This window comes from Muntiacus reevesi, chromosome 4, assembly GCF_963930625.1.
Source record: "Muntiacus reevesi chromosome 4, mMunRee1.1, whole genome shotgun sequence".
NCBI lineage: Eukaryota > Metazoa > Chordata > Mammalia > Artiodactyla > Cervidae > Muntiacus > Muntiacus reevesi.
The window spans coordinates 67966997-67992014 of NC_089252.1; the positions used below are offsets into that span (position 1 = coordinate 67966997).

The 25018-nt window shown below is 37.0% G+C and overlaps 1 protein-coding gene across 2 annotated transcripts in view; it reads left to right on the forward strand.

Moving 5' to 3' along the window:
• Positions 1 to 20179, forward strand: part of PDCD6IP (programmed cell death 6 interacting protein) — a 68142-nt gene extending 47963 nt beyond the window's left edge. For both annotated transcript variants that reach the window (XM_065932949.1, XM_065932950.1), the window contains exons 11-18: positions 4804 to 4915; positions 5765 to 5934; positions 10090 to 10338; positions 10702 to 10836; positions 11927 to 12021; positions 17083 to 17206; positions 18350 to 18564; positions 19528 to 20179. In XM_065932949.1, coding sequence (XP_065789021.1) covers positions 4804 to 4915; positions 5765 to 5934; positions 10090 to 10338; positions 10702 to 10836; positions 11927 to 12021; positions 17083 to 17206; positions 18350 to 18564; positions 19528 to 19702 — 1275 coding nt within the window. In that variant the 3' untranslated portion in view covers positions 19703 to 20179. The remainder of the gene's footprint in view (positions 1 to 4803; positions 4916 to 5764; positions 5935 to 10089; positions 10339 to 10701; positions 10837 to 11926; positions 12022 to 17082; positions 17207 to 18349; positions 18565 to 19527) is intronic.
• The last annotated feature ends 4839 nt before the right edge of the window (positions 20180 to 25018 follow it).

Genomic DNA, 25018 nt, shown 5'->3' on the forward strand with positions numbered 1-25018 from the left:
GAAACTGGTATACTGTGAGAAATTACTGTCACACAAACTGTTCAGACTTTTTCATTATTAAGGACTTTTTTTTCTTGTGAAAGATTCAGTCTCTGGTGAACGAGGAATCAGACTGAGGAAGTTGGCCATCATATGTTTTCTAAGCCCACCATACTCATCTTTAGGTGGAAAGGGCATTTTATCAATAGGAATGTAGCACTAAAGTTTGTTAGCTAAAGTCAACTATTTGCCAGTGTTACTCTGCTTTTAAGGTGCTTTTACCTCTTTCTACTAATTGATACATTTGTTTCTTTAAATGTATTCAGACTGGTTATTTTGGTTTTTGACAGTTTAGGAGTCTTTTAGGTGACTTCTGTTATCAATGCTTAATCCATGGTGTTTCAGTCTTTCAGTTAACTATATCAGAGAAAGTTGTATTTACACTGTTTCCAAATACTTTGGGGCAAAGACAGAGTACTTATATAGTATGACAGTGTGAACCTTGGGAATGAGAATATATACCTTCCAGGGTTACTTAAGGGCTTAACTAAAATAAAACAAATATTAATGTGAAAAAAGCTCATCTCATAATTAAGGAAAAACTGGCTTTATTAGTGTGTATGGGATGTCTGTTGTCTGCCTCTCTTATGAGGTATTTTTATTTATTTTATCTTCCTAACAGCCTTATGAGTTAGACTCATTATTCTTTTGGTTGTATTTATAGTCTCATTTTAAGTAAGTTATTAAGTTGTGAAGCTGATACTGTTTTTGAGTGTTTATGTCTCTGGTAGCAAATTTAATTCTAGTCTTGGTTTTCAGATAATTTGAAGTGTCCACTAATTTATTTTTTAAATGATAAATTTATCTTGTTTGGTATCTGTTGGACCCTTTCCCTTTTAGACTCATGGGCTCTATTTCTTCAGTTATTCTTTTTTCTCCATTCTTTCCTAATGAATTCCTGTTAGATTGATGGTGGTGCTTCTGATTCAGTTCTTCACATCTCTTAACATTTCTGCTACTTTTTCTCTATGTGGGAGACTGTCTGAGGCTAGCCTTCCAGCTCATTAATTGGCTATTTAGCGCTGCCTTTTGTTTTCTTCAGCCTTTCTATTGCATCCCCCCCCCCCCATATTTTTCATTTCCAGAATAAGGATATTTAATTGGTTCTTTTCATAAATCACCTACATTTATCTTACATGTGTCTTTTTTTCTTTTTTTGAGGTAAAATTCACATAACATAAAATTTCACCATTTTGACCTCTTTTAAGTGGACACCAGTGGTTTTTAGCACATTCACAATATTGTTTGAGCACCAGCACAGTCTAATTCTGGAACATTTTCATCACCTCCAAAAGAAAGCCTGTACTAGTTAACAGTCACTCCTCTTTCTCCCGTTCCCCTTGTTCTTGGCAACTACAAATCTGACTTCTGTTTGTATAGATTTATTCATTCTGGACATTGCAGATAAATGGAATCATGCCTTTGAAGTTTGCCTTTCTCACTTAGCATCTTTTCAAGGTTCGTTCATGTCACAGCAAGTGTCAGTACTTCATTTCTTTCTGTGGCTAAATATTCCATTGTGTGGATGTATCATTAAGTATTTTATTTGCCCATTCATCAGGGATAGACACTTGGGATGTTTCCACTTTCTGCTTGTTCAGAATAATGCTGTTATTTGTGAACAGGCTATGTTCGAACTCCTGTTTTCAGTTCTCTTGGGTTATATACACAGGAGTGAAATTGCTGAGTTGTACAGTAATGCTGTGTTTAACTTTTTGAGGAACTGTGAAACTGGTTTGCAAAGGTAGCTGTGCCCTTTTATGTTTTACCAAGAGTGTATGAAGGTTCCAAATTTCTCCACATCCTTATAACTGTCTTTAAAAAAAAAAAGCCATCCTTGTGGCTATGAAGTGCTATCTTACTATGATTTGATTTGACCTTATATGTAGAAAATCCTAAAATTAGTAAGACTTTAGAGAGGATTGTATCGAATGTTTAGATCAATTTGAGGAGTATTTTGCTGATCTTTAACAGTATTACAACTTCCAGTCTATGGATGGAGGCTGTCTTTCCATTTCTTTCAGCAGTGTTTTATACTTTTCACTATACAAGTATTTTACTTTCTTGATGAAACTGATTCTTATTTTCTTTTTGATGCTACTGTAATGGAATTATCTTAATTTCCTATTTGGATTCTTCATTGCTAGAGTATAGAAACACAGCTGATTTTGTGTGTTGATTTTGCTTTTTGCAACTCTACTAAATTTGTTTATTATCTCTAGTAGTTATGTTATGGATTGCTTAGGATTTTTCATATAAAAAGTCATATCATTTACACCTAGAGGTAGTTCTTCCATTGCACTTTTGGATGCCCTTTATTTCTTACTCTAATTGCACCACCCAGTTCAGTCCTGGTTTGAAGCAGTGAGAGGCCACAGACTTTTCTTGATCGTTATCTTAGGGGAAACCTTCCAGTTTTTCCCGTTAAGCTGTTAAGTTTTTCATAGATGGCTGTTCTCAGATTGAGGAAGTTCCTTTCCGTCGTTAATTTGTTGAGTGCTTTTATCACAAAAGAGTGTTAGATTTTGTCAAATATTTTTTCTGTATCTCAAGATAATCACATGGATTTTCTCCCTTCATTCTACTAATATGGATCATTACATTAACTGATTCTTCAGTGTGAGCCACTCTTGCATTCCTAGGTTATCTCACTTTGTCATGGTATAGAATTCTTTTAATGTGCTGCTAGATTTGGTTTGGTAGTATTTTGTTGAGCATTTTGCAGTTAGTTACCTTCTTATTACGGATACTGGTCTATAACTTTCTTGTTGTGTGTTTGACTTTCAACTTGTGTGTTTTTGTGATTGTGTCTTTTGTAAATAGCATATGGTAATAAGATTTTTTCTTTACTTTTAGCTTGACAATATCTCTTTGTGGAGGGTTAAATCCATATATTTTAGCTGTCATTATTCATATATTTGGAACCATATTTTTCTACAAGACTTGTCTTACTGTTTTGATTTCTCTCTGTTTTCTTTCTTTGGTTCCTCCTCACCCTCACTTTTTATGGTTTTATTGAGTTCCCTCCATTTTTAATTTTTTCCCCTTTTTAGCAGCATGAAAGTTGTATACTTTTCTTTTTTATAATTTATTATGATGTGTCTGGGTATGGGTTTTCTTTTATTTAAGTTGCTTGATATTCCATTGTACTCAGTGAATTTGAGAAATTGTGTCTTTGATCCGTCCTGGAAAGTTCTTAGTTTTCACTTTTTTGAATATTGCTTTTTCCCAGTTTTCATTATTATGTCTTTCTCCATCTCTGATGTTGTGTCTTCTCGGTTTATTTTCTGGGTCTTCCAGCCACTTGTGTTTTCTGTTGCTCTGTGCTTCCTTGTACCTGATTTCTTCTGGTCTGTCTTCCAGTTCATTAGTTCTCTTCAGTTATATCCCAGCAGTGTTTTAACTATCCATTAGCTTCCTAATTTTATAATTTCTTTCATTTCCACAAATTTTATTTGGCTCTTTTTCAGTTCTTCTCATTTTCTTTCTCCTGTCATACTTTTACTCTAAAACCTATTAAATATGTTTAGTTTATATTCTTTCTCTTACCTCAGGGTCAGTAGTCTTTGTGGTTTGCTTCTGTGATTTGTTGTTTTTTCCTGATTTTTTTTCTCATGCTGGTTTGTTTCCTCTTATTTCGGTGTTTTTGTTTGTGTGTTTCCTGTATTTTAAAACTTTTTTGGAGGGTTTTTGTGTGTGTGTATGTGTGGTTAATCTTTTATTCTAAAGTTCATTTTAGGAGTTTGTGTCATACAGGTAGTCGTTTCCTGTCCTAAGTTCAGGCTTTTTTGGTTAGGAATCTTAAGGTGATACTTCTTTTCTTTTCCATATAGAGCCAGGGTTCAGATGGGCAAATTCCCTTCAGTTGGTCAGTTTCCCTTTAGATACTCACCCACTGAGTGTCATCCATTTGGAAGCCCCCTTTTCAGGGAACATAGTGCCTTTGATCTACTCATACTAGCCCCGCCTGTGTTTCTTGTCTCCCGTTAAATGCACATTCTGAGCCACTAGAGAATGTGTAGTTGGTGAACTGTGGACAGTAGGCCAGCTCCACCTTGTGGCCTGTTTTATATGGTTCACTAATTAAAGATGATTTTTACCACTTTTAGAAAATTGTTATAAAAAAAAAAGAATATGTGAGACTGTACTCTACAAGCCTAAAATATTTGCTCTGACGTTTGACACAAAGTTTGTAGATCTCTGCTCTAAACTGTCAGGCATTAACAGGTGCCATTGACTCTAGCACTTGAGTCCATTGGTGGATTAGCACTTTTTTAAGTTTCTGCCTCTACTATCTTGTCTTCTCAGCTCTGCATTCGAAAGGCTTTTTTTTTAATGTTAATTTTCAGTTTGTTGTATTGGGTTGACATCTAAATCTTTTATTTGTATGAGTTAATCAGTTTTTTCTTTTTTTTATGGGTTCAAAGTTCTAAAGGCTTTCTGTTTATTTAAACTTAAAAAAAAATCTTCGTTTAAAAGTCGTTTTGGTATATGGATGTACACAATCTCTTAGTCATCTTAATTTTACTGAGTAAGGTAATGGCTAACTTAGCCTTAAATTTTACTAGATGTTTTGTTAAGTATATCATGACTTGGATTTCTGCAATGGAAATTATTGTACTAATTTATATTCTAACCAGTACTGTAGAAATAGTCCCAGCTCACTAATTCTCACCTATATTGAGTATGATCATTTAAAAAATATTTTTTATTTTTTAATATCAGAAATGATATTTCACTGTTGCTTTGCCTCCTTTTTAAAAGTCACTAAGGTTGTTGGATGAAGAAGAAGCGACTGACAATGATTTAAGGGCAAAATTCAAGGAACGTTGGCAAAGGACGCCATCCAATGAACTTTATAAGCCTTTAAGAACAGGTAAAAATGTCCCTAAATGACTTTCACTTGAGTAAGTTCTCATTTTGTATCCACAATTTTTGCTTGATTGAATTAGGCTCCATATGAAAATCCAGGTGTTTTTCTTCAGTTTCATGTAAGATAAAAAATAACAAGGATGTTCATTATGGTAAGTTCAGGTTCTTAAGAAAGTGAAAATTAAAATGATCCTGTAACTCTTACTTCCTGTTCCAAGTTTTCTGCATATTGTAAAAAAAGATAAATGAGATATTGTATATGTATGTGGTATTGTGATTTCATTTCATTTAGTAGTGATACTACCAGGTAGTAAAAGATGAGTTTTAAAATTAACCTGAAGCCAAATTATTATTTTTAAGACTTTGATTATAACGATTTTGTGCTTGTTCAGATAAATGATATCTAGACTTGCTTTACTTCTCTGTAAAAAGTATTTAATACTATTGTGACTTTTCTAAAAATATATCTGCTTTTCTTATAAGTCAAATTTAAAGAGTGATCCTTTGAGACAGAACATTTTTGAAATAAGTTGTAACAGTTTTTGGAGTGGATGTTACCTGTCTGTCTTCATGAGTTGTAGAAGAAGGTTAATGTCAGTTAGCTTTTATTTAGGGGACCGTAACCACAGAGGTGTTTAAGGTTATAACTGCTTTGCTTTACAGTCGATTCTGTCATTTTTCTGCCACTGATGCTGCCACGGCCGACAGGAGCTCAGTTTCTGGCATCTCGTGCTTTGGGGCTGGCAGGGAGACAAGTGAAATTGGAGAGCAAAACTGAGAGTACAACCAGCTTGTGTACTTTACCGTTAAAATCATTGCTGCGCTCTGGTAATATTCTTTTCTTCTTCCACAGAGGGAAACAACTTCAGAACCGTTTTGGATAAAGCTGTGCAAGCAGATGGACAGGTGAAAGAGCGTTACCAGACTCACCGAGACACCATTGCGCTTCTGTGTAAGCCGGAGCCGGAGCTGAACGCCGCCATCCCTTCTGCTAACCCGGCGAAGACAATGCAGGGCAGTGAGGTGAGCCTGTGCGCTTTGATGTGGGTGGTCAGCCGCCTCTGAAAACTATTGCACACAATGAATTGCTCAGTTTTTTCTTATTGACCTTTTTTTTTTTTTTTTAAAAACTGATATATATTGAGGTTGGTTGTGTTTGGAGCAACATGATATACATACACTGTGTAAACGTTATATAACTATCCATTTATTGAACGCTCTGTCTATGAACTCAGTACTGTATATATTCATTCTTTAATTCAAATTTGATAAGAGGGAGCAGCTTGGAAGTAAAAGCACTTCCTTAAGGTGAAAGGACTGGATTGGCGAGATACTCTGACCACAGATTCTTTGTTTCTTACACCTTTCTATATGCCACCTTATATCATATTCCCCTGGGACTGCCTCTGAAGGGAGGGTTGTCAAGGTGTGCATGTTAATAAGTGGATCACATTGGCATGATGTTTCTACTGGTTATAGGCTCATGGGAGCGTGATTGGCTGAGACCCTAAGGGGATGGGTGTGACTGATCACTGTGAGGTGAGATGGGGGCCCTGAAACACACGGGAAAGTAAGCCAAAGGGCAAGAGATACTGCTGAAAACTTCTTAAAAAGGTGTATTTCCTGTGACGATAGTTCTCAGAAGTTACCATTGTCATTTCTTATTTGTCTTTGCTGAGAAGCATTTCATGTATTCATTCAGCCAGGACTTAATGGATAGGTATGTACTGTGTGAGGCACTGTGCTCGGTACACACGGTGGCCAGCCCTTCCTCTCCACTCACAAGCAGGTGAAGAGGAGACGTACACAAAGATGACTGGAATACCCGGTAGGAACTGAGAAGTGTGAGGGCTTTAGGTGACAGAATAATGAACGTCCCAGCCTTTGAAGCCTGTCGCTTAGGAGGCTTCTTAGCACGTTGGCACATTATGAGAACAGTGGACAGGCAGCACGGTGAGCAGGAGTAGGATCCGAGAATATTGAGTGAGTGTGTGCAGAGCAGCTACTAGAAGTTGAGTGGAAACCGGCCCCTGCAGTGAAGGGAGAGTGGCGTCGGGATTTGCACAGGACCTGCATCTCTGGTTGGGGGCCAGAGAGAGCGACAGCTGTCCAGTCAGGTGCTCTGAGGACGTCGGGGAGAAAAGGAAGGTGGTTGAAAGGTTAACTTGCGAAGAGGAGACTGCACACCCACAGAACAGCAGCATGTTCTGGCCTCTTGATTTTAGAACTCTTTAATGTCCCCCCTTGTTTCTTTTTAGTGTCACATACATGGCTCAGAACTTACATGGCTTTCGTTCTTTGATTCTCCTTTCTATAGAAAAGCAAACTTTTTTTTTTTTTTTAATTTGTAATAGCTGCTTTGTTAATCCAGAACAGTATTACATAAGGGAAGAAAAGTTTGACAGTCAATATGAAGTTATTTTATTGAAACTATATTTTCTGCATGGAGGTAACCAGGAATTTTCAGTGCTCTATATATTCATTCATCATGTGTCTTTATCAGAAAAGGCAAACATCATTTGTTTATTAAAGCTCCTTCAGAGAGTTGTCCCCATAGTTGATGACACGTTAGCCAGAGTTTTTATGAGAAACACCCAGCCATTTGGATTGCTGATTATTAATGTGATACAAAGAACACGTTTTATTGAGAGGTCCAAGCATAATGGGAGTTTTTTCTTTCGTTCTGAAGAGGCTGACTATCTGGTTATTTATCTTTGTTCTGTTTGGGCAGCTGTTTTTAGGTACTGAGAAGATGTTAGTTTCTATACTATATAAGACAGCCTGTTTCAAGATATTCCTGACTTTCAGCTTTGTTTACTAGACTATTTAAAAAAAAATTAATTCTGCATATTCCTGTTTCTCCCCTAGCTCTATTTCACTTGGCTTCTATAAAATTTTCGAACTTCTATTAGGCATAACATACGTATAGAAGAAAATGACATTTCTTACTTTCCTAATGGCCAAGCAACCTTCACATAGGGTTAAAGTCAAAGTTGAGGTTCCATTATCAATGTAAATTTACCAACAGGTAAAGCTATCAAAACCTTTTCAAATTTATATGCTGCTGTATCCCCCAACACATACTGTGTTACATGATTATTGAAATCCTTATAATTCAGCAGAATAAAGGATACTTTAACTCTTGGTCTGTTCCTCATTTTTCCTCTGTTCTTGTCTGAGTGTTTACATGCTTAAGCCTCTTTAGTCCACAGTGCATGCAAAGTAGAGAGTTAAACCGCGAGATATAACCAACAGTTAATAATAATGGCTCCTACTTATGGAGCACTTAGCCTGTGTTAGAAATTACATTGAGCACTTATATGGACTTACTTCAGTCTTTACAACGGTCCTGACATACAGGACAAGACTATTATTGTTGTTTTGCAGATGAGTTTTCCAGGTAAACCGCCCTTGGTTACACAGTAACTAAGCCCATGATATTCACTAAGGGAGTATAATCAGAGTTGAAATATTTATTTTATGTTATCATGTTTGACTTTGCTGGACAGCTAGATTCCTTTGTTTCTGTGTTGAAGTTTTGATTTAATTTTGTGTTTTGGAGGGGCAAAAGAATGTTGATGGTTCAGAGGGTTCTGCAGAGAACTCTCAGCCCTGTTTCCACCTTGTTCCCGTCTGCTCCGTATGCGTTACAGTGTTCCTTAGTGTCTGGTCTGTGCTTAGTACTTTTGTTTTTATCAGAAATACATATGCACACAGATATATGTAATACATTATGTGTGTGTATAGCTTTATATTCTGATTTCCCTTCTCATTCAAAATGCGACATGCAATGTATATGCTTTTGCATCTTTTTTCATTTAAGAGTATGTCCTGGAAGTCATTTGCAAGCAAGACTGACTTGCTTTGTCTAGCGTCAGACTCTGCTGGACCCCTCTAATAGACTTTGCTGTGTCCATCCAGCCGTGATTCTTTGTCCTCTTCTTCCTTTTAGAGTGTCTGTGGTTTGATGCTTCTTGGACCTCTGAGAGTCACGTTAGAACATGTTAAGAGACTCTGCATTTAAGCTAGGATGCCTAGGAGATACGGTGGTTACCAGAGGCTGAAATGTAAAAGAAACTTGAGGCTTTTCCTCAGGTTTTTGTTTTCACATGGGAAGGTTGCTCTGGACCCTCTTGTCAAGGAGCTGATAACTAAGGCCATGGGCTGCAGAGCAGGACAGAGCTTTTTAGGCACGGGCAGTAGGTGAGGAGATCTTTGGAACGGAAACTGCTGCTGGTAAGAAGCGAGTCAGGAGTGGAGACGGGGCTGTTGGACTGTCCCTTCTTTGCCCACTTTCTTGCTCTGAGCATTCTTGGTCAAGCGGAATGGGGGCTTGGGGTTGCCCAGGTGAAGTGTGAAGAGCTGTGAGTGAAAGGGAGCAGCTCACAAGTGGTCTTAGCGGGCCCTTGAACCCTGAAACACTATTACTGCATAGGGGTGTTAGGCATTTATGAATCATGTGGCTGTTAGGCAGAGGCTGCCTGGACTGAGTGAGAGGCAGAGCTCATGATGTGAAGAGAGATAGGACCTGCCCCTTCTTTCTCTCCCAGGATTTAAAACCAGCGTATGACTTGGAGCTTTCCGTCTGTCTCTCTCGAGTGCTGTCTCCATGTATCTCTCTCTGTTTTTATCTCCATGTCTCCCTCTCTCAGTCTCCCTGTGTTGGCAAAGTAGGGCATCTCTTGATAAAACGCACCTTCCTCTCCATCATTGTGAGGACGCAGTAAGGTGTACACGTGGTTAGAGAGTGGTTTGGAGCCAGGCAGACTTAGGGCTCAGGTTTCACCTCTGCTCCTTTAGTAGCTGTGCAACCTCAGGCAGGCTGCTTAATTTTTCTGAGACTTAGTTTCTCCATCTGTGGAATAGAGGTAATAAATACATACTCTATGGGATATTCTAAGGAGTACATTAAATTAAACCTGTGAAGTGTTTAGGACCGTGCCTAGCACATGATAACTGTTCAGTAAATCTGTTTTCATTATTGCTGCTGGCATTGCAGGCTGAATCCACTCAAGGTACAGCAGTGCCTGTATCTAAGTGAACCTGATGTCTGAATTATACTTGGCTCTCTGAGAAATCATCTCTCCCTGACCCTGGTGAACCTTTGTATAATTCCCTTCTGGTAATTGGCTTCTGCTTTTTGGGCAATTGAGCTAAAATTTTTTTTAAATTGTTTAGGTGGTGAATGTCTTAAAATCCTTATTGACAAATCTTGATGAAGTAAAGAAGGAAAGAGAGGGGCTGGAGAATGACCTGAAATCAGTGAATTTTGACATGACGAGCAAGTTTCTGACTGCTCTGGCTCAAGATGGTGTGATAAACGAAGAAGCTATTTCTGTTACTGAACTGGATCGAATCTATGGGGGTCTCACAACTAAAGTCCAGGAATCGCTAAAGAAACAGGAAGGACTTCTTAAAAATATTCAGGTAAAGTTTATATACTTCAGTAAGATTATTTAAAAAATTACAGAAGGGATAATCTGTATACAGGAGGGATAATCTGGACTAAATCTATCCATTTAGGATTGTGTTTTTGGCAAGTATTCCATATTAATAGAAACCTGTAAACTATTGGTTATATTTTCATGCCCACTAAATTTGGGATAATTTTACTAATGGAAAACTATAAAGAACTGTGCTACTCCAAAGGGAATATATTAGGTAAATGTCTAGTAATAACTCAATGTAATCATAGATGATTTTCATAGTTGGGAAAGTATCAATAGAAATGTCATGAACAATATTAATTTCATAAATACATGTAATTGCATAAATTTTTCTTTTCATAAGGTCTCACACCAGGAATTTTCGAAAATGAAACAATCTAACAATGAAGCCAATTTAAGAGAAGAAGTCTTAAAGAATTTAGCTGCTGCGTATGACAACTTTGTTGAACTTGTAGCTAATTTGAAGGAGGGCACAAAGGTATGAAGCACACAAGAAACAAGAGCTAACTGACCAGTGTGGACGTGAGGATATAGTTTGAGAAGTTAATTGGTGTTTCCAAATGGACCAAATCATTCTTCATTTTGAATTCCTTTGCTTTCATGGCTTTGGTCCCGAGAGCTTTATTATAAGTGGGAGAAAGCTTAATGAAGGTGGTGGATTTCATGGGAACTTTGCAGAATGAGTATGCGTAGACCTTCATTTCAGGTAGCAGGAATTAGCAAAAATCAGCAATACTTTGTTACATGATAGAAAGTCGGCCAATCTGAGTGAATTCTGAGGGATAGGAGCAGTAGTCAGAGCTGATACGTGATGGGGAAGGGGGTTGGTTTGACTTTCATAGTCTCTGCTGATGGTCTTTTGATGATAGATTTGTGATATGCTTGTGTCGTAGAGTGCTTACTGAATACATTTCAGTATTTCCTAGCCTTTCCTTTAAATATTTTTGGGGAAATGCTTATATTTGGTTTGACCAATTTTGGGGAACAAGTGATTTCTTGTTTTTCAAATACGTAATTCCTTTTGGTACTTTAACTCCACAATGATGACTGAATAAAGTTATCTTGATGTTAATACAGTAGGTATGATGTAAAACCCTCTAAAGAGAGCATAGAAATACTGCCAAAACCTTCCAAAGAGGATAGTAAAATGCCATTTTAATTTGGTTTAAATGCTTTGTTGAAATAGGTAAGCTGAGAAAACTCTCCAGAGTGCTTTTGGAAATTCTTTGAAAAGTTTCTGAAATGATGCTTGCATTTCTGAAGTGAACATGCAAATCTAATGCTTCCACTTAAAATAGGTTGTTTTTATTAGGTAGTTGATTTTTCTCTAGGAATTGGGAACTTGTTCACGATCATGAAACTTGTCACTGAATTTTTGGTGACAGCACTTTCTAACGATGATTTTATTTATTTAATTTTTTAGAGAATTTTAGGTCATATTTATGACTGTCTCTCATGCAGGGGGGTTTTAGTTCTTTAACTGTTATTGACAAATGAGCTTTAAATGGTGTTCCTCTTAGATTAAAAATTGTTCTGGTTTATCACTGATGTTTGTTCTTTGCTTGTAGTTTTACAATGAGCTGACTGAAATACTTGTCAGGTTCCAGAACAAATGCAGTGATATAGTGTTTGCACGGAAGACAGAAAGGGATGAACTCTTAAAGTAAGTTTATTTTCTGTATCAAATTGTACTTTTGAAGTATTTTTCTTTAAAAAAAAATCATATTCTTGCTTCCTCTTAGAAAAATCACATGTGGCTGCTCTTGTGGGTTGGCAGTGTGAGTTGGCAGTTTCCTTCATTTCCTCTGTGGTGGTTTACAAAGCAACAAGCAGCCAGGTGTGTGATTCCAGAGCAGCAGGATGTGAAGGAGCACAGACTCCAGATGGAGGGAGGACAGTGATGTCACAGCAGTGGTGACAGCACAGCGCATGGAGGCAGATCTCAGGAAACGCCAAGACACATGAGCAGGTTACCTTGAAGTGGCAGATGGGTTCCTTAAATGAAACTGCAGGCACAGAGCATGAGGAGAGAGGATTTATAGCTCAGAAGATGTCAGCACACTCACTTTCTATAGTGGCCTACTGGGCAAGCTACAGAGGATTTACTCTGTGGGGAGTAATGGAGAGCTGACTCAGCACTGATACCCATTAAGATGAGAAAGAGAACAGAATTTAACAAAACTAATAGATGAAGAACATTCACCAGAATGACATTGTCACAGAACAGGTGAAAGTTTTACTGTGAGTTAAACGGTTAGGGAACAATCACTAAGGATTACCACAAAGAAAGCCGGTACTCAAGGAAGATGGTAGGAAAACAAGAGTCGTAAAAGGTGAAGTGTCAGGATTTAGGACACAAGTGGAAGAGACAGAACCATCACAAATGTAAGATGAAATGAGAAGGAGCCAAAGCAAGAAAAGACAGTGAAGAAAACACAGGAGCAAAGAGTGGCAAAGAGGAAATCAAAGAAAATGAAACCAAAGCAAGGAACAGGATTAAGTAGAGAAGGTGGGCAAAGAAGATCTAACATATGTAAAACTGAATTCCCTTCAAAGAAGAAAATCCCAAACAGTGAACAGAAGAAACTTAATGATATTACTCAAGAATATTCTTAGAATAAGTCCTGTTGAAAGGGTATACATCATTTGGTCAGGAAAAATGAGCAAGGACTGTTAACACTTATTTGTATTGAGGCATGTACATTATTAGCCTTCGAAGATAATGACAAAACTTCCCTGGTGGCCCAGCGGTCAATACCCTGTGCTCCCAACACAGGGGGAATGGGTTTGATCCCTGGTTGGGGATCTAAGATCTCACATGCACATGGTGTGGCCAAATAAATATTTTTTAAAAAAGAAAATGGCAGAATCCTATTAAAGGTAGTCAGGAAGACAGATCAGCTAGGTTTATGAAAAGGTGAAAAAAACTTAGGCTGGCAGCAGTGCATGCTGGAAGAGAGTGGAATGATTGCTATTGAAACTCAGGGAAAGCAAATATAAGACAAAGATCTTCTATCCAGCCAGCCTGTCCTTCAGGTATATTCAAAGTCAGGTGGCTGTTAGTGATGAATATGAAGAACCCAGAGACTATTATACTTAGGAGCCTTTCTTGAGCCCCTCAGATGACCTGACCATTATTCTCATCTGTCCATGCTTAAACAGTTTCCTGTAGAAGAATGGGGAGAAGTTAAGAGCTACTTCCTTCCAGCCCCAAGATAGAACAGGGCCATTTGTTACCAGTTTTTCTACTAAACCTTTAAAAAGCAAATAATTAAAATCTTTTAAAAATGGTTTTAGACATTAAAAACAAAACCAAATTAGTTTTACTAGTAAGTAAATTTGAAAAGATTAAAACAGAGCAGTCTTTGGACCAGTTTTATTTATGAATATGGATGTGAAAGTTCTAAATAAAATGCTTGCTGTTCATATTCTCCAGTATATTATAAAGGAACATGACCATGACCAAGGAGAAGTGGGTGGTTATTCCATGAATACAGTGATTGGTTTAGCACTTTTACATCTAAGGAGAAAAAGATGATCTTCACAGATGAGGAAAAAGCATGAGAAAGTTAATGGAGAAACTCTGTAAACATTCCCCCTGAAGACAAGTGCCAGCTATCAGTGCTGTTATTCAGTATTATATTGGCAGCCAGCACCATTAGATAAAAGGCAATTAGAGATACAAAAATTGTAAACTGTCACTACTTACAGACTTTATGATTGTACATCTTGGAAACCTAAAAGAATCAGCAGCCAAACTCTGCAAATAATAAAAGAATTGGTGATTATAAAAATAATTTGTAGCAATCAATAGCTTTCATACAAATAAAGACAGAGAAGATGTAATGGAAGAAAATACCTCAGTTAAATAGACAAGAGAAAGTAAAATACATAAGAATAAATTTGTCATATATGAGACCTGTATGAAGAAAGCTTTGAAACACTATTCAAGGACGCGAGAGGATTTGAGCAAGTTATAACACATGTCATGTCCTTAGATAGGATGAGACAGCTTCATGAAGATGTCAGTTCTAAATAAATGTATGCATTCAACATAATTTTGATTAAAAAAAAAACAACAACAGATTTTCATCTAAAAGTAGACAAGTTGTTCTAAAGCTCAAGGTGAAAAAAGTTAAGCAAGAATAGCCAGAAAAACTGCATAAAAATAACAGTAATGGAAACTAATTTACCAGATTTTAATATATGTAATATTGTCTCTAATTAAAACACAGTGGTACTGGCACATGATTAGACCAAAGGCAGAAGATAGGAATAGATTTAAATCCTTATGTGAATTTAGTGTTTAAAGAAAAAAAATATCCTAAATCAGAGAAGTTAAGAGACAAGTGCCTAGTCATTTAGGAAACAAAAGTTATTTTTACAGCAGAGTAAGTTCCAAACAGATCATACTTGAAATGTATAAAATGAAATGAAAAGAAAAATGAGAGAAATTTTTAGTAAAGCTGAAATAGGAAAGGTCTTTGTAATTCTAACTTAAAATCCAGAAGCCATTAAAGAAAAAAGAGTAAGTTCATCATAACATGATCAGCAGAGTCAAAATGTAATAAGCTGGTGGAAACTGTTTAAAACTTATTCACGGGACAAAAGGCAAATTGACCAAATTTATAAAGAACTCAGATACTAATGAAGAGGAAAAAAAACCCAATAGAAAAATTGGCAAAGGATGTGAACAGAAATTCTGCAGATGAAATAAAAGTGACTGTTTAAGCATATGAAAAAATACCTCCCCTCATTCAATATAAATATGAGTTAAAATTACTCTGAAATGGGATTTTTCAGATTGTCAAGTTTGGAAGTTTGATAGCGTGCTTTATCGGCACACTCTGGGGAGCACGTCTCATCTGCTGCAAGAGTGCACAGTGCGGCAGTCCTTTGTGGGACCAGAAAGGTCTGAACTGCAGATACATATGTTATTTAGTCCAGCTTTTTTTTTTTTCAAGGATGTTTTCTATTTACCAATATACAAAAATCTCTAAGATGAATAATTTATGTTAAAAAAAAAAATAAGGTTACAGACGAGTGTAAAGTATGCTTTTTGTGTAAAAAGGGAGAAAATAAAAATGAACATTTGGATTGGTTTATTTCTGATCTGGAAGCTCTGGACAGGTTCATAAGAAAGAAGAGTATAAAAAAAAAAGAAAGAAGAGATAGTGTCGGTGTGTTTGTGGGAGTGAATGGTGGAATGAGAATTTGTAGATCATGGTCTGTCAGTTTTTGAATCAAGTGAATATATTTCCATTTTGTAAAATTATATCAAATTTAAATAATTATGGAGATTCTGAATGCTTTTTATAGTCACCACCAAGTAGTCTATAATTCAAATTGTGTTCCCATCCTTGGCGCCCCAAGGATGTTGAACCCTTTGTTTAAATTCAGTCTTGTAGAGAAGCCTAGTTCATGAAACAGATAAAAATGGATCTGTGATTTAATAGCTTTGTTTTATATAATGGCTAGGAAATTTATACAGTGACTAGGAAATTCTCATTTGTCATATAAATGTGTTATTTACTGCAACCGTGTCTGGTTTTTCAAAGGAAAGAAAGATGTTTTATATCTATATTCATGTTAGATATTGTATTTATGATTAAATATACTCAACTAAATAAATAAAGATAATTATTGATGAGTAAAATACTTAAAATATTAAATGTATTATATTTACTGTATATGGGATACATATATACACATGCATATACTAAATGTTTCAAAATCTGACCTTTTAAAATTTTAATATGGGCTAAAAACTTGTGGTTTATATTGTAAGCATTTATTATGGATTTATAAACATTTAAGAAGTATTTTTGATTTCTTGATGCATGTGTGTTTGTTTTATTTATATATGGAGTGTCTAATTTATCTTTGAACCGTGATTGTTTTTGAGAGTGAAAGTGTGGTCTGGGGAAACTTGCTGGAATCGTTCCATCAGGACAGCAGGGCCTGCTGCAGACACTTGAGGGCATGTCATGTTTATTGTTCTGTGCTTGTGAATCAGCACAGTGAGAAGTTGATCAGTACCAAATATTTCATAAGAGTGTGTTTTACTTTAGGGTTTTGTTTAGCGGGATTTGGGGGTAGATTCCAATTTACTGTCAGAGGAGTCTTTAAATTGTTTCTTAAAAATTTTGATCTGTATTTTAATGGTGCTCTCAACATCTGTCTTTAGTGAGATTACTTATGTGAGGTATCTTTTAACATAAAATATCTCAGTGCCATCTTTTGGATGTCTTCAGAAAATGTTCATCAAGAAATTTCCATTGTTTTCTGATATACAGTAATTAAGATATTAGATAGGTGACTATGAACAGTTGTAATTTTTTGGTCATTTTTGGATTTTTATGTTAGCTTCTCGTCTAGGGGCTGACCTCTTACTAGAGAGAGGGCAGTTTCTTAGGACCACTTGCTCAGTTTAACATGTTCCTTATTCTGGCTATAATTATGGTCTCTGGAAAAGTTTACCTTTTCCCCTTGTCTTCAGAGATAGAATAAAAAATAACTTTATTTTATTCAGTAGTAGGAAGAAAGATGATTTCAATTAGTTCTTGCTGAGAACAGAAATATATAGTATATTTTAAAATACTATCACTGTTTTGATTCTATTTTCTGTTTCATACATGAAGAGAAGAAAAAAAAAATACCTGGTGTTTTGCAGGTGTTGGTTTTCAAAATTGTGTTGATTTCTAATGCTTCTGTCTTTAATAAGGGACTTGCAGCAAAGCATTGCCAGAGAACCTAGTGCTCCTTCAATCCCGACACCCACATACCAGTCCTCTCCCGCTGGGGGGTCCGCACCAGCGCCGCCAACTCCAGCACCAAGAACCATGCCGGTCAGTGAGCAACAACACCTTTTAAGATCGAAGTTTCATGGGTTTGTGACACTTCGCTAGCTGTAAAGGGAAACACAGACTTTACATTGTAGAGGTCTGGTGGTCAGGCGACCAACTGTCTGATGTTTTGCAGTATAAAGAATATGCATTCTTTATTCATGGATCACTTGTGGATTTTTGCTAAAAAATGTTTGCCTTGAGTCTAATGAAGTCTTTGGAACCAACTTCCAGTTTATAGCAAAGACAGTGATAAAACCATAAATCGTGCTGTTAGGAAACACTTGGACAGCCTAGAACAGGAACATTCTCTGAGTCACTTGGCTTGGTTTTCTAAAGGCAAATGTTATAGAAAGAGAAAAGCTAGATGGAGAGGGCATGTTCTAGATTAAAAGAGAGGAAAGACTCATAAAAATCAAATGCAGTACATGAGCCTCGACTGGATCTTGGTTCATAAAAACTCTTACAGGTGTTTTTATGAAGAATAAGGACACTTGAATGTAGGGTGGATACTCAGTGATACTAGGGAATAATTCTTAATTTTGGAGTAACTTAATTTTCTCTGGGTGAAATGGTATTGTGATTATGTAGGAGAATATTAGGACTTGTATACTGAAATCTTTAAGGTCAGTGTCCTTAAGTTTGCATCTTAACTTTCAAATGGTTCTGCAAATATGTAGAGATAAATATAAGAATATAATTACAGATAAAGCAAAAGTGGCCAGATGTTAATAATCAATGAATTTAATTGGTAAATATGTGATTATTTATGATAGTACTCTTTTAAGTTTTCTGGTGTTTGAAATTTTAATACGAAAAATCATGGGGCCAGTAGGAGGTAAGAGATAAAACACTATCTGACCTGTTCCTTCCTCCTACCTCAAATGTCTGACCACAGATGGGAGCAGTAAATGATTAAATATTGGGCATCAGGAAGAGAGCAGTGCTATGGAATATCCACAAATTGGAGAATTATTTTTCAACTATGGTACATTCCTGGAGTGGTGAGCCCACATTTAAGAATGGGAATTAGAAATACATTCGGTTGGATTCTGGAGTTTCTCATATGCTCTCATTCATTTTAATTGATAGCAATTTGACAGAACCCTGACATGTATTGTAGTCAGTGCCGACTTTTTCTTACAGCCTGCTAAGCCCCAGCCCCCAGCCCGGCCTCCACCTCCTGTGCTGCCAGCAAATCGAACCCCTGCTTCAGCTCCAGCTGCGGCTGTAGCTCCAGCTCCGACTCCGGCTCCACCAGGCACTGGGACCGCTGTTCCAGCTCCATCGCCGACTCCCGGTTCAGCTCCCCTGCCGCAGGCCCAGGGACCCCCATATCCCACCTATCCAGGGTATCCCGGGTAAGGCTGAGACTGTATGTCCCAATGAACTGGCTGATGTTTCTAACTCTGGTTAGTCTTTTAAAAGCACGGTCACCCATTTGCTGAATGGAGGTGTCATACAGGCTACATTGTCAGCTCACATAGAAATAGAGTAAGTTATAGTCACTTTGAGCAGTTGAATAGCCATTTCCCAGGTTTATTTAATTTGTTTTTAGCTTTTACATGTTGCGTTTATAGTAAACATACCTTCTGTATGGAATTCAGAATGTGTTTCCTTGGTCATCTTTATTTAGGTGATAAACAGGTAGGTGCCTTTTCTGAACTTAGCAAGACTGATAAGGCCTTCTTCACATATCTGTACTCTGACGTTTTGACATTCCGATCAACTCTTGAACCAGGAATCTGTCCAATTAGGGCATATACTTAAAGATCAGCTGTCTTTGTTATTTTTTAATCTTAAAAATCCAGACATTTAACTACCTTTTAAGATGTCTTCCAAACTTAGTAAGTACATTTTATCTTCCAAATGTTAAAACTGTGAAAACAGTATAAATCTATGAGCATTACAGTAAACATTGAATCTTGTAGTATATGTGCTGCCGAAGTGAGCACTAAACATTGAATCTTGTAAAACCGAAATGTACATAGATTCCCACAGTAATATGTAGAGTCTCTGTTTTTATTCTTGGTTATGGTTGAATATTTAATCTTATTTTCTTCAAGAATCTTTATTTTCTGGGTAGTATTAGATACTTTTTTGTTTCATTTCAATTAATAGCAGGATAGAACTCTTCTCTAGCAGGTACCTTGGAATAGCTGTTTTTTCTCTCTCCGCTGTTGTCTAATAGACTGAGAAATAGAGGAAGGAACATGTGGTCTTCTTGAAAAAAACTTCATTTTAGAATAATTGCTGTATGGTTCATTTTCTAGTATTTGATTTACCAATCTAGCTTTTTTTTTTTTTGTTCTTCTTCCCCTCAGGTATTGCCAAATGCCCATGCCCATGGGCTACAATCCTTATGCGTATGGCCAGTATAATATGCCGTATCCACCAGTGTATCAGCAGAGCCCTGGGCAGGCTCCGTACCCGGGACCCCAGCAGCCTTCATACCCCTTCCCTCAGCCCCCACAGCAGTCTTACTATCCACAGCAGTAACATGTCCGCTCAGAAGCTCAGCTGGTTCAGGTCCAAGGGAGAGAAATACCAACCCTGCAATAAGTGTACTAAACTCTACGCTCTGGTTACTATAACGTCCTCTACTGTACTGAATGCAGTGTATAATTTCTGTTTGCAGCTAGAAGCTGTGCCCCAGTTCCACACTTGATTGTACTTGGGCGATTTGCTGCTGTTGCAGTGTAAACACTAAGTATAATAGAATTTGAAGTAAATTACATTACAGTTCATAAAAGTTGAAAATGAGAAACCCACCAGTGAAACGTTTGAAATTATTACACTTAAGTCTACGTGATTGGAACATCAGATGCTTACAATGATGGTTTAAGTACGGATATACAAGAAAACTAAGTTATCTTTCTCTTTTGGTTTATTGATTTGGTTTGATTTTCCTTACACTATTTTGCATAATCAAAGCATTGTAAATCTTTTAATTTAAAAATAAATTCCTTAAGAACAGTTGTCATTGTTATGTTTTGTCATTGATTCTCATTGCTGTCTAATTTTTTCTTGGTACTAGCCTCATTTTATGTGTACGTAAGTTAAGCAGATCCTGTGTTAAGTGCATGATTAATGCAAGTTAATAGTCAGGTTCAATATATCTTATAGGAAAACCAAAAGATAACCATAATTTATCTTTCATATGCTGATTAGTAAATTAATTTTGACATTTATTTTGAAAAATAATGTGGAAGAAACACAATTGCTACCAAAGATTCTTCAAGTATTCAAGTGAATATGTATAGTTAATGTTTTATTACTAACTTCTCCAAGAAATCAATACAAATTCTGGTAATAATTTTTTTCTTTTTTTCATAATCTGGTTAAAATAAATACATGTCATTAACAGTACTGTCTAATGTAATGGAATTGTTCAAAGAAAATTTACTGTACCCTTCTGTTCCTTTTTTTCACCTTACTGTCTTAACCTAGTAACATTGAATGCGCAATGTATATGAATAGATATGATAAGCCCTTTCATTTTTATGCTCCTGAAAGATTGGACTATTTTATAATTCAGGGAGTGCACAAAACAATTGTTGGGAGCATATGCCAATTCTGGAATAGACTGTGTATTTAATACTAGTCTGTACTGTTCGGATAACTAAGCACTGTATAAACCTCAGTGAGACTTGCCTGGTGGGATGCATAGACGTGCATCGTGGAATGAGAAAGTGAGAAGAGAATGAGTTGTCTGATATCCCAGTGGGGTCTGTTCTGTGTGAGGCTCATATCTGAACATACCAGACATCATCCGAGCAGAATTCCAATGATGTTGGAATTCCAATGACTGTGTTTATGCTCACTTTCAAAGTTTTAATGCTAACCTTTTCCTGAATCGTTGTTTCATTTCAGTGATACTGTCAGTTGCTCCATTGTTGTTTCCATTTGACAGTTTGAGTTTATATTTTTAAATGCGGGGCTGAAGGTGTGATTGTAAAGGGAGCTAATTGGTTTAAAATATATGTATATTTTAAAAAATCTTACTTTGTTGTTGTATGTAGAAAACACGAAGGCATGTTACTTCAGTATAAATGACTTTTACATGCAATACTGAAATTGCTTTAAACTTCAGTAGTTGAAACCTTGGCAAAAATAGTTTTTTACATATCATAGCTGACTTCTATTAATATGGAATCATCAGAATATGACATGGACTTGTTTGACTCTTGTGTAAATGGCACTTAAGTTCCTCCTCCTTGTTATTCAAGGTACCATCACCAACAGAAGATACTCAGTGAGATTAGGGGTATCCCAAATTGCTAGTTTATAATTCTCACCAATGCAGGAAAAAAACAAAATTGGCCTGAATATTCTCTTGGGGACAGAAGGCACTATTAGAAAAGTGCATCAGAGGGCCAAAAGAGAAGTTAGAAGGCTGTTTAGCTCATTTCCTGTGCTAGGCTAGGCTTGTTCTCAGAGCCCCGGGAAGACGGTTCAGAAACTTTAGGAAAGGCGCCTCCGTAGATCCTCGTGGCAGCCTCTCCGCCTCCCCGGCTCCTTCAGCTCTGTTAGCAAACCCAAGGCCATTCCCTCTTGTCTGTTCCCTCATCCTTTAGAGGATACAGGATATTTTCTTTAGGTCACCTGTGTCCACAGATGACCAAGTTTTCACAGGCCGTCATTGCTGGATGTGTCTTCATGGGGCTGTCTAGTTCCATTAAGGTGACACATGGAAAGGTTTTCTTTCGTCTATTTTGCATCCTAACAAACAAGAAGGAAGCCCTCACTGGAATTATTTTTGTTGCCAAACTTTTTTTATCCTTTGCTTTCTGTGTTCCAGAAAATACCCTACAAAGTTATGGATAATGCTTTTTATTTAGAGGAAGGAGAGAGTCACTCTGGTTCAGGTATGTTGTACCTATGTTTATAGTTAGGCTATTTGATTCCTGTTTTATTTCTTTATATTGGGCTTTAGAATGCTATTTTAAAATGGACTAAGTAATGATCTGAAAAGCTGGTCTGAAGTGGGGGAAAAAACTAACTTATTTCTTACTCTTAGTTTGAGACAGATGGCTTGATTTCTGAGTCTGGTGTCAAATAATGGTGTACTCCTGTGCCCCTCCGTCTTTATTCTCATTTTAAGAATAATAGTCATATGCCATTGCAAGCCAGTCAGTCTTTGTGAGATCTGTGTACCCAACTTCTTTGCAATTTCTAGTCTCCCTCTCCCCAAATCTAAGTAGTTAAGAGAAAAAGAGTTACTGATTTTCTGTGCCAGTCAGCAACCTTTCTAGTCAGATTTAAAAAATGTTTTCCATTAGAGCTTTACAGTTTGCAAAAGTGCATTGTACACAATTTCTAGTTTCATAAACATGGCAACATGCACTTCGTTACGTAGGTTCAGTTTGTTAATGGGGAGGTTTTTTTTTTTTTAAATGATCAGTATGTTTTAGAAGAATCTGGCTACAACCTAGTGCCATCTCTCTTTTTTTTTTTTTTTGGACACTTCTGCAATTATTAGTTGCTTCACAGTACAGAACAGGATACAAAGTAGGAGAAAAACTGCATTTTAATTACAAGTTTAAAAATAGACTTTAGAACTAAATGGTTGATTATAAGATTTACATGGAATGGCGAAGAAGGAAAAATTATATTTTTAAAGAAAAAGAGAATATTCAGGCTTTATTTCTGGTATGAAGTTTATATTTTTAAAAAAAATCCTATATTATCACGCCAGAGATTTTAGATTCTTTTCTGGTTACAAACATTGCTGGTAGTTGGATTATATTTTTTATTGTATTCATTTCTCTTAGGGGGAAAATTGTAAAGAAAAGGGTCCAGATGAAATGTATCCTAGAAATAAAAGTTGAAAGATTTTTACTTCCTTGTAGTATGAATTCTTATTTAAAATATTTATCCTTCAGCTTTTATATTTCTCGTAATTTCTTCATTGAACAGTGGGTTGGGAAATTAAAAAATAACCCACTTGAGCTAACTGCATGAGACTTATAAAAAAGACGACAGTGTTTAAGTGTTTGCTTACAGCTGTCAACCTTGTAGATGATCGTGGTTTTCAAACGTCCCTTCTGATTGAACCCAGATCTTTCAGATGAGTAATCTCTTCTTCGGGCTTCCCTGGTAGCTCAGCTGGTAAAGAATCCTCCTGCAATGCGGGAGACCTGGGTTCGATCCCGGGGTTGGGAAGATGCCTTGGAGGAGGGCATGGCAGCCCACTCCAGCATTCTTGCTTGGAGAATCCCCGTGGACAGGAACCTGACGTGCTGTAGTCCATGGGGCCGCAAAGAGTCAGACACTACTGAGCGACCAAGTACAGCATAGCACAATCTCTTCCTCAGGTGTCATTTTGGGGGTTAGTTTTCGGAATTGTTTGGCAAGATTACCACGGTCAATTGGTCAGGGAAAAGGGGATGGTGAAATGTGTTCATCTTTTAAAACATTTGCATTTTCTTACTTTCTTCCTGCTTCTTCCCTCTTTCGAGATCAGATGCAGATGTTTTACTATGTAGCTCAGAATATGCAGCTTATCAGAGGATGTGTTGATTCTGTATGTCTCTCAAGTATGTTGGAGTTGAACAAACTACCTCCAGGAATGAGTTGAGAGTCTGAATCCCTAATATGTTTAAAATCTTTGTTGGTTGGTTTTCACTTACCTGGCATCTAGGTTGGAGACTATGGAGTTCTCACTCAGGGGCTTGGGAACCTCGATGTGTGGGGTGGGAGGACAGTGGGGATCTAACGGACCCTCCCTGGAACTGGGGTTCACCTGCAGCTGAAGGACAGCAGCTCTGCGCTGGGGCTGTTAACTGCAGGGTGGGTGGGCTTGGCCTGAGCACTGCCTGTGCTCAGACATGAACTTTCCTGGAGTCAGTGCCCCAGAGAGCTCCTGGGCCCTGCTAATGAGGGTCCTCATCCACTGACTGATCTTGCCTTTGTAGTTAATTATCCGTCTGGATCACATCCAAGTCGTCTGCCTTAGCACTCTGCCCACAAGGGACCTTGGCTTGTGTCAGCTCTGTGTCTCCTGAAAGCTTTCCTTATCGCTTGAAAGTTGCTTAGGTCCTTTTTAACCAATGACACCAAGTGAAGCAGGTAAATAGGTCAAGTCTATTACCTTTGTGTTTCTTTTTAAGTTTTCCGGTATTTATAACTGTTTTAGTCTCTACACATTTTTAAGCCATGTGATTCATGTGTAATGGCTGTTTTCCATTTTCATTTCTTAATATATTTTACTATTAATACCACTCTTTTTTTCTTTCTGGATATATTAGTTATGTTTTTGGTTTTTGTAATCCAAGAGGAAAGTTTAAACTAATTTACAGCTTGGTTAAAGTTATTAATACAGTTATGTGATCTGACATTTTGTGTGTTTGGAGTAAGTATTTTGTCTTTTCTGTTTCCTTTTCCTATCTTTCATTGCTTGGATTATGTTTTCTTTTTTCTAGTAATTTGGAACACTACTACTATTATTTTCTTCCCTCCCATCCCCAGCCAGATTTTTTTTTTTTCAAATATACGTTTGTAAACAGTGTTTGGACTAAGTGTTAATGTAGTAGTATTCTTATATTATGACCTCTGGGTTGTTAGCTTGGTTGGTTCTGGTGTTTGACTGTGACGAATAAAGCTGTTTTGTGTTCAAGTTTGTTTTCCTCCCAGATTTTGGCTCTAGTGGCTTCTGCTCCCAGTAACCTGTGATGGTGTGTCTTCACCTGTGTCTCCAGTTGGGGGAATTCTGTCCTGTGATTTCAAATCTCATTGTTTCTATCTGAAGCACTCTTTAGTAATTCAGCTTTCTGTCTCTAGTCCACTGCTGCTGTGTTCCATCGATGTCATGGT